Source organism: Ostrea edulis, chromosome 8, assembly GCF_947568905.1.
Source record: "Ostrea edulis chromosome 8, xbOstEdul1.1, whole genome shotgun sequence".
Taxonomy (NCBI): Eukaryota; Metazoa; Mollusca; class Bivalvia; order Ostreida; family Ostreidae; genus Ostrea; species Ostrea edulis.
In genome coordinates this window covers 44727443-44737866 of record NC_079171.1, presented here as the reverse complement: position 1 = coordinate 44737866, position 10424 = coordinate 44727443, and the positions used below count along the sequence as shown (strand labels likewise).

At 36.5% G+C, this 10424-nt stretch overlaps 1 protein-coding gene across 1 annotated transcript in view; it reads left to right on the top strand.

The window, feature by feature from the left end:
* Positions 1 to 601: 601 nt before the first annotated feature.
* Positions 602 to 10424, top strand: part of LOC125661337 (histone-lysine N-methyltransferase PRDM9-like) — a 38414-nt gene continuing 28591 nt past the window's right edge. Inside the window, exons 1-4 of the mRNA XM_056146225.1 lie at positions 602 to 758; positions 4443 to 4559; positions 6126 to 6205; positions 7687 to 7801. Coding sequence (XP_056002200.1) covers positions 602 to 758; positions 4443 to 4559; positions 6126 to 6205; positions 7687 to 7801 — 469 coding nt within the window. The remainder of the gene's footprint in view (positions 759 to 4442; positions 4560 to 6125; positions 6206 to 7686; positions 7802 to 10424) is intronic.

The following is a 10424-nucleotide window of genomic DNA, read 5'->3' as shown; positions in this document are numbered from 1 at the left end:
CACCAGTATAAACACATTCGCAATACCGAGTTTCAAATTTTGAAATCGTAAACGATCGTTCATTTGTCTTTGGTCGACTATTCGGCATGAGGGATTACAAAATTTTGCATTTGTAAAATCATTATCTAATTTTCAATACGGAAAATCACACATAAATGGTCTTGTCCAGAACAACAAGGCCATGATAGTCATATTGGTGTTGAGGCATATCTGTGTTATGTGAATTCATTTTCTGTTATGTTGTGATCCTTTGGGGCTAGGTTGGGGCCACTATGATATTGGGGTCAAATTTTTTGAAGGGAATAAAGATTGATCAAAATATAATTTACTTTAAAAAAAAATCACAACAGCTAAACAATGGCAAGACTAAGGTGATTAGGGTGAGCGATGTTGCCCATGGGCCTCTTGTTTAAATTTCATTTTCATTACAAATTGTTTCTTGCTTTTTTTTCCCATAAAGAATATTACAACAATATACTGGTACATATTATTGTGAGCAACCATTACCAACGATCTCTATAATTAGGGGGAGGGGGGGGGGGGTAGATTAATAACTTACTCAAATGTGATTTTTAAAAGAATCATTTGAAACTTGCAGAACATGGACTTCCCTGACGATGATGTCCTGCGGGAACTAGAGAGCAGAGAATACAGTGTAAAGGAATTCTTCTCCAAGACTGAGCTGGCTAAGCTGTCCGACTACGAAATGCTGAGGTACAAAAACATGAGAAAGAACTACGAGATCATGCTGGCCGTTGGTAAGTTAATTGTTTGTACGCGTTGTGATTGTTTTCCTTTTACCAACAATAAAAATGATTTCATGGGTGATTCATTGTCGTTATGTCTGACATCATTGCATTATATTACATTATAAGGATTTCTTTCCTATGTGATACTGTATAAATATTGCATGTAGTTGAGGGTAACATTGAAAAATTTCAGCCCGAGAAAACTAGGGCTGGGACGATTCAGGGTTAGCTCGATTCGGTTCGGTTTCGATTCAAAACAGCACGGTTCGGTTATTTTCGATTCGGTTCATGTTAGGTCCAATTCATCTAATGACAGCATAAAAATTAACAATGTTAATGAGTAGCATATTTGGTTTAATTTTATTCAAGTTATATTTAACTATATGTCGTCATTTGTAAACATCATATCTATTTATAATGGCATTTTTTAACTTTGATAGAAAAAAGAAAACACTGACAGTCTATTAAGATTTGTTATATTAATGTGGTGCACAAGTTTTTGATTATTAAACAAACCTATAGTGAATCTAAAGTGTATATGATATTGTTTTCATTGATATGCGAAAATTCAACAATTCTATCAATTGAAAGTCTTTGAAAATCTCTCCTTTATTGATTTACTTGTCTCATATTAACTGTCAAATCTGTGTCATTACCTACGATGTTGATTTCACTCCACCACTGACAGAAATGCTATATATATATGTCATGTAAAGATAAACTGCAATGATCTTACGGACCATATTCTGTTGGTATCTGAGTGATGAAAATGCTAACTCTCAACACAGTAGTGATTTAAATCTCTGTTGCATAAAAAACCACATGTTCTGCACATCATTCGGACGCCATATATGTTGTTTTGGTGCAAGTAAAATCTAAACCGAACCGAAATCCGGAATTTGTAATCGGTGCATCGAATCGAATAGTATGAATCGCGGTGCACCGAAATTTTCGGTGCACTGCACAGCCCTAGAGAAAACCATTGTCAGCCGAAGCGTAGCAATACTTGTTTTATTATACTGAATGTTATATAAACAACAAAGCAGAAAGACTTGGGTCTGTTGACATTTGATCGATCACTGTCATGCGATTTGTCGTATATCGATGCGGGTATTCTTGTTTATTACAAACACTCAAACGACGTCGTCTAACAATCTACGGCGAACCGTACGAGCACAAATTTGACGCATGTGATAATTTTTTATGATATCACCTGTTGTCAAGTACTGTTACCCGTTGCTAGATACTATCACCATGGAGGTCGTGCTTTCTACAATATGTTTTTTCAAATGCTTCTCGACCAATCAGATTCGAGTATTTTACATGAAAGTATTTAATAAATGTATAATACACAGGTAGGTTATAGAGCCAATTTGAGCTATATGCATTTATTGTTCAATGCACAAATGTGTATAGAGCAGTTTTCTGACAGGGACAAACATTCAAATCCATTTGATTGCTAGCCACCCCCTCTTTTTAGCTCACCTGAGCTGAAAGCTCAAGTGAGCTTTTCTGATCGCCTTTTGTTCATTGTCTGTATGTCGGTAAACGTTTTACATTTTCGACTTCTTCTTCAGAAACACTACTAGGTCAATTTCAACCAAACTTGGTAAAAAGCATCCTCTAGTGAAGGGCTTTAAAATTTGTTCAAATGAAAGATCATGCCCCGTTCAAAGTTCAAAGGGGAGATGATCACAAAAATACAAAAATAGGGTGGGGTCATTTAAAAATCTTCTAAAAAACAGCTGGACCAGAAAAGTTTACATTTATGTGAAAACTTCCTGCCATAGTGCAGATTCGAGTCTTTTTAAAATCATGTGGCCATGGCCACAATAGGGGATCAAAGTTTTACATGTACAAATATAGTAGGAACATCTTTGAAAATCTTCTCAAGAACCACTGCGCCAGAAAAGTTTACATTTACATGAAAGCTTCCTTACATAGTGCAGATTCAAGTTTGATAAAATCATGCCCTCTGAGCCAGTCCGGGGGAAGGGTGGGGCCACAAAAGGGGATCAAAGTTTTACATGGGAATATATAGGAAAAATCTTTAAATATTGTCCAAGGTCACTTAGGTGAGCGATGCGGCCAATGGGTCTCTTGTTTGAATTTGAATTTAGACGGGACGTATTATGGTACAGCGATGTCTGTACGTCCGTCCGTCCGTCTGTCCGTCCATCCGTCCGTCCGTTCGGGGTTTTCTTTTTATAATTTCATTTCCTTTCACATATCATGCTGAAACTTGCTGTGTAGCTCTAGATCATATTGCAATTTTGATCCATTTCGACCTTTTTACCAGGAGTTTTGCCACTTTATTTGGAAATAATTATTATATGGAGGGTACATAATTGTCCGCCCTACTCCTCCCACAGTTTTCAAGTGAGAGGCTTCTTATTTTGTGGAGTGTTTGTATAAGTATTGGAGATGTGCATGTGGGATGGATTTTGATTTTCTACAATTTTTGAGAAAATTACAGGTTGTTGAACTTAGTCAATTTGGAAATTAATATTCTATGGAGGATATATAATTTGTCCGACCAACTCCTCCCACAGTTTTCAAGTGAGGACCATCTTATTTTGTGGAGTGTTTGTATGAGTATTGAAGATGTGCATATGGGGAAGGATTTGATTTTCTTCCATTTTTTTAAAAATTACAGGTTGTTGAACTTGGTCCATTTTGAGGAAATCTCGATTTTAAAGCTAAGACCCTTTGTTCATATGAAAGTTTGTCACAGCCTCATGATGGCTGATACTACCTGAAGCAAAGTTATACAAAGAAAAACACCCCATGTAAGCATTTCACGGGCGTATTGTGTACCGTTTTGCGGTACTCTTGTTATTTGTTGTTATGGGTACATATATTTTTGTAGTAAATTAAAAAGCCAATGTAAATATATGTGTTTATTGTTTGAATGTATAAGCAAAGGTAACATTACATGTATATTAAGGTAACTCCATACTCGTAGTTTTATCTGATACAAGTTTAAAATGTGTATTTCCATTCATTAGAGTTAAAATTAACAAATTATCAAATAAAATACATAGGTCATCACACGTTTTAAGATGTGAGACGTACATAATCAGAATCATATATCACCGTCAGAAAATTGCAATTTTCATTAAACAGCGTTACCAAAATCTCATAAAAACTGGTTATGACGATATAGTAGCATTCATAACAATTTCATGAAACTGTCTCTTCGCAAAAATATATAAAATGTATGTAAAAATATAAAGGAAATCATCGCATAATAGACTTGATAAAGAAATCAATAGAAACAGAGTTATTGCCCTTGGATTCAATATTTTGAAACGTATCATTGATTATTCATCTATAACTTAAGACTTTTGAAATATTTTATTTCTAACAAGATTTTTTACAATAACTATAGGAAAAGACTCCAACAAAATTTATGTTCCTATCATGCATAAATCTAAATAAATCATTGATTTTGCAAAATCTGATGACATCACAGGAGGGTGGAATTACTTTAAAGTTCATTTTTATGTACTTTATTTAAATGCTTTTTAAATGTGTTCATCTTTATTCATCGCTTCTTTTATTTTAAAAACTTTTTAACATTAATCATACAATGCTTTTCTTTTCGAGATTTTTTTAACTCGATAGTTCATCTTATTGAATACTATAACAGTCGAACATTTTGCATGCAAAAATGTAATATATATATTATAGGATTACCAGCAGTGATGCCCGAGTTTATGAGAGGTCCTAGATCTAGAATAAAACGGAAACCGAAGAAGGTGGAATCAGATAGCGATGAAGAATGGACCCCTCACAGGTCTTCTAGAGGTAACTCAATGCACAACACGCATATATTTTATCAGGCCTTCACAATCAAGTTCAGAAAGAGGGGTGGTTAAGGAGGTGTTCTAACTTCTGTGACACTCTTTTGACTTTAACGGCAATGACATTTCCTATAACAGATGTGTGTGTGTGTGTGTGTGTATGCTATGCATACCTTAATTGTTCAGAATAGTAATGCTCAGTTTTTGCTGCAGACACATAGTTCCGTTTTATCATATTTTTCAATGCATTTTTAGCTCGCCTCAAGTGAGCTTTTCTGATCAAAATTTTGTCTGTTGTCTGTCGTCGTCGGTGTCGTTGTAAACTTTTCACATTTTCATCTTCTCCAGAACCACTGGGTCAATTCAACCAAACTTGACACAAAGCATTCTTGGGTGAAGGGCTTTCAAAATTTGTTAAAATAAAGAGCCATGCCCCCTTGAAAGGGGAGATAATCACAAAAATGCCAAATTATTAGGGTAGGGTGACTGGGTCATTTAATAAAATCTTCTTGGGAACCACCGGGCTAGAGGAGCTGCCATTTACCTGAAAGCTTCCTGACATAGTGTAGATTCAAGTTTGTTCAAATCATGGCCCCTGGGGGTAGGTTTGGGTCACAATAGGGGATAATAGTTTTACATGGCAATAAATGGAGAAAATCTTAAAAATCTTCTTAAGAACCAATGGGCCAGAAGAGCTGACATTTACATGAAAGGTTCCTGACATAGTACAGATTCAAGTTTGTTCAAATCATGGCCCCTGGGGGTAGGTTGGGGCCACAATAGGGGATCAAAGTTTTACACAGAAATATATAGGGAAAGTCTTTATAAATATTTTTCTCCAGAATCACCGAGCCAGAAAAGCTGATATTTACATGAAAGCTTCCTAGCATACAGTATGTATTGCAAGTTCAAGTGTTTTTCAAATCATTGCCCCAGAGGTAGGTTAGGGCCATAATAGGGATCAAAGTTTTACATAGAAATATACAGGGAAAATCTTTAAAAATCTTCTTCTCAAGAACTAGCGAGCCAGAAGAGCTAACATTTACATGAAAGGTTCCTGACATAGTGCAGATTCAAGTTTGTATAAATCATGGCCCTCGAGAGTAGTTTGGAGCCACAATACGGGATCAAAGTTTTACATTGGAATAGATAGAGAAAATCTTTTATAAAAATTTCTCAAGAATCAATGGTCCAGAGGAGCTGACATTTACACGAAAGGTTCCTGACATAGTGCAGATTCAAGTTTGTAAAAATCATGGGTACATGCAAATATATATGGAAAGTCTTCAGATATGGGCCAAAGTGACTCAGGTGAGCGATGTGGCCCATGGGCCTCTTGTTTTAAATAAAGTTTTTCATTCTGAAATGTTTCATTTTAAATGTACATAGATCTATATACTATACAGATATCATGAAGTAGATTTATATAGATATAATTCCTATTTAGTATTATGGGTGTTTAACACAACTTTGTCCATTGAAGTTTAATCAAACCAATTACACGAGAGTTGTTTTTTTATTTCACAACTGGTATTAAATACTATGCTAATATCCACAACTTATATTTCAGAAAAGAAACAGACAGTTAGATTTTCAGTCAATGTCCCAGAAAAGGTACTGAAAGGAAAACGTCCGAAGAAAGTGTTAAAGGTACAAGTTATTAATTTCTTTAAAGAGACACTACAGCTCATTTTGCGCAAAAATCATGAAATGACAATTTTCCCAGCGCTTTCTCAATTTTTGTTGCATTGTTGAAAGTATGAACTTTGCGAAAATAACACTTATCTAAAGTTAAAAATTATCGTTTTAACGTAAAAATTAATACTTTTTGATGGCCTATACACAAACTATCGAGTCTCCTCCTTTCAGTCTTCAGACGCATGCGCATAGACAGTAAACAGTGCAGCATGTCGTCCAGAGAGAGAAAGTGTAGTTGATAGATCTAGAATTTTGAAAGATTCTGTGAGAAAAGAGGTAAAAATAGCATGAGATAAAACTCATACGTGAAGTAAAATTTACCTTGGGATCAGTATGACCGTTGGAAAACAAAGAGCTCGGAGAAACACATGTAACTCAGTGGCGGATCTAGGATTTCCGAAGAGGGGTGTGAAAGTCAAAGATTAGCCAAAGTAATCGGCCATTCTGGTGCAAAATTTGGATTTTCATTCACAATCTGTGGGGTAAAAAGGGAGGGGGATCCTGGCCCCCTAAATCTGCCATTGAGACTAGCTGCGAAGACACCACGTTTAACAGTAAGTGCTATTTTTATCTGAACACGACACGTGTTAGTTGTAAAAACAACGGTCAATGGGAACATGGAAGGTTTCTGTTGAAATAATGATTTGTAATTACTTATTATAAGGAGCAGGGAATAATCTTATACTTGAAAGGTGAGTGTGGACCCCCTTGAAAGGGAATTTAAATAATTTCCTACAGAACACCTTTGCTGTCATTCAAAACCACGTGATGTAAATAAGCATTCAAAAGTCCGAGTCAGCATGAAGAAACCTTTGAATTCCGAACGATCTTCAAAGCGCAGTTGAGAGTAAATTGATGCATCCCAATTGTTCAAAATTGTCAGTATCGATATGAAATTTATCATTTTATCAATACATGGTTTAAAAAACACTTTATTAAAATGTGGAAAATGAGCTGTAGTGTCTCTTTAATGGAAAACCATTCATCCAGCCATGAAGGTCTGGTGACTTGAGTAGCGAGTATACACTTGGGTTGGTCCTATAGATGTTCATGAAAATGAAAATCATGCGCCGAATTTGATATATACATAATGTATTTAACAGAGTTCTTTCTCTTTCCCTGACATTTTTCTCATCTGGAAGAGATGTCTTCAACTTCTTATCGGAATGTTAGTGTATTAACTCAATAAATATATGCTGTATATGTAATACTACATAATTATAATCTGCACTGGTAATCTGATGACATAAAGTAAATTGAAGTAATAAGACTTTAGCAACAAATGAATGCAAAACTGCATGTGCATTAAAGTAGAATTGAGGGAAGCTGAAAATAAATGCATTGAGAAGACACAAGTTAAGAAAATACAATTTCTATTTGTTTGCATTAAAATGTTTTGTTTCTAATTTTGTTGTATTTTCAATGTATCACAGACTGACAAAAGCACTAAAGAACCCAAGAGAATGGAACAACGAATATATCCCTTGCGTGTTCAAGAAAGACTGAATTACATGGATTTGGAAGCGCCGGATGACGACGAGTTCATATGTAAGTGCAACTGGACTGGACAACATTCCAGTTCTGATACATATTTCAAAAAGTGAAGAAAATTAAATTAGGATTTCATAGAATTTTTCAATAATTGTGAATCTGTCAACATATACTTTGAATATTTTAAGAATTCACAATCAAGCACGTAGTGCTACATGCACAGGGTGTGTCTGTAAATTAGCTGCTCTTGGAAATGATACAATATATATATATATATATATATATATAGAGAGAGAGAGAGAGAGAGAGAGAGAGAGAGAGAGAGAGAGAGTTCTACAGTTCTACCCAATATAAAACCTTCGATTTATAGCGCAACCTTTTCTGCGAACTTTTGGGGTCTGATATTGATATTGTGGTATATTGCATGACCACCTCAAAATTTTAAATCCCAAAAATATGTCACTTTTCCCAGCAAGCTACAATGCTGGTAAGCCATATCACATCTAAACTGGATCACATGCAGGTCATTCTATGATGCCGGTGAAAATGTGGAACTTTCCCTTTAATATACATGTAGTATGTTGACATGTAACCGTCACATTGCGGTGATTTAGGTTCTTTATTGATTCATTCTTTTTCAATTCTGGACGATATTCTAAAAATATTTACAATCATTACCTACCTGCTTGCTCTATCATTCACACATTCTAATTTTGATTCAAAAGAATGATTTCAAAATGTTTAAAATGCAGTATAATATAAGGCCTAAAAATACCTGCCTGCTTCATCAAAATTTGAAATTTTTGACCGGAGAACTACATGTATTATTATTTTTTTGGACTAATAGGTGGGTATTAAAAGCTTACCATAAAATCGGAAAAAACAGAAACTGCGGTGAAACTTTCTAAATTGACTTGAAACGTAATTAGCAAAACAGAATCACTTTCCGGGTACATGTAGGAGGGAGAAGGTTACAATTTAATTAAAATCAGATTTCTTAGATCCGCGCCGTATATTTTGCGTCAGAGTATTATAGCGATTGTGAGCGTATCCTAGGATCTGATTTTAATTGGATTGGAGGAGGATGTTTTAGTTAAGGCTATAATGACCGTCGATGTTGGCATGAGTAGCTCAGTGGTTATCGCACCTGACTAGTAGGGATATCGGGTTTGATTTCCGGTCCAGCCATAGATTTTCTCCTATTCTGTATTACATTTGGTACTGTTAAACACTGTAGGAGTGCTGTCGGTTGTTTTTTTGTTTTTGTTTTTTTTTCAAACTCGGGCCTCCGTGGCCGAGTTGTTAGAGCATCGCGCTCAAAATCACACGGCCTCTCACCTCTGTCGGCGCGGGTTCGAATCCCGCTCGCGCCGGTAAGTGAGAAAGTTTCCCAGTTTACTTTCGGAAGGTCGGTGGTCTCTTCCCAGGTACATTGTATCTGGGTTCTCTCTTCCACCAATGAAAACTGGGCGCCACCATATAACTGAAAAATTGTTGAGTGTGGCGGAAAACATCAATCAATCAATCGATCAGCTAACCTATAGCAATTGGTCGTCGTGCATTAACAATTGAACAGTTTCAATTTCTTCCTGATAACTACTATTCCAATTATTATACCCCCCGCAACAAGTTGTGGGGGGGGGGGGGTATACTGGAATCGGGTTGTCCGTCCGTCCGTCTGTCCGTCCGTCCGTCTGTAGACGCAATGGTTTCCGGACCCTAAAACATTATCCTTTCCACCTACCGTCACCATATCATATATATGGACTACCCATGGGATGAAGATGTTCCCTATCGATTTTGGGGTCAAAAGGTCAAAGGTCAAGCGCACTGGACATCGAAGTAGCAATATGGTTTCCGGGCTCTAAAGCGTTATCCTTTCCACCTACAGTCACCATATCATACATATGGACTACCCATGGGATGAAGATGTTCCCTATTGATTTTGGGGTCAAAAGGTCAAAGGTCACGCGCACTGGACATCGAAGTAGCAATATGGTTTCCGGGCTCTAAAGCGTTATCCTTTCCACCTACAGTCACCATATCATACATATGGACTACCCATGGGATGAAGATGTTCCCTATTGATTTTGGGGTCAAAAGGTCAAAGGTCAAGTGCACTGGACATCGAAGTAGCAATATGGTTTCCGGGCTCTAAAGCGTTATCCTTTCCACCTACAGTCACCATATCATACATATGGACTACCCATGGGATGAAGATGTTCCCTATTGATTTTGGGGTCAAAAGGTCAAAGGTCACGCGCACTGGACATCGAAGTAGCAATATGGTTCGGTTTGTCATGCCATTTGTTTTTTACACTCAGAAAAGAGGTAGTTTATACCTATTACCAACACCCTTTGGGAGATTGGGGTAAGCGGGGGGTATTCTTAGTGAGCATTGCTCACAGTACCTCTTGTTTTCAAATTTGGTATGAAGCATCCTTGGGACAAGGGGTCATAGATTGTAAATTTCAGAACTCCTGAACCCCTGGGGCCTAAGGGACAGAGTTAAAACTGCCAAAAATTGACCAGTCTTAAAAAATGTTCTTCCCTACACACATGTGTAAGAAAAACTAAATGCATAGTGATGTAGAGCAGTAAGATCTCTATCAAAATTGTAAATTTCATGATCCCCGGGGTAAGAGTTCTGACCCCAGAGCGGGGCCAAAATTGGTATATA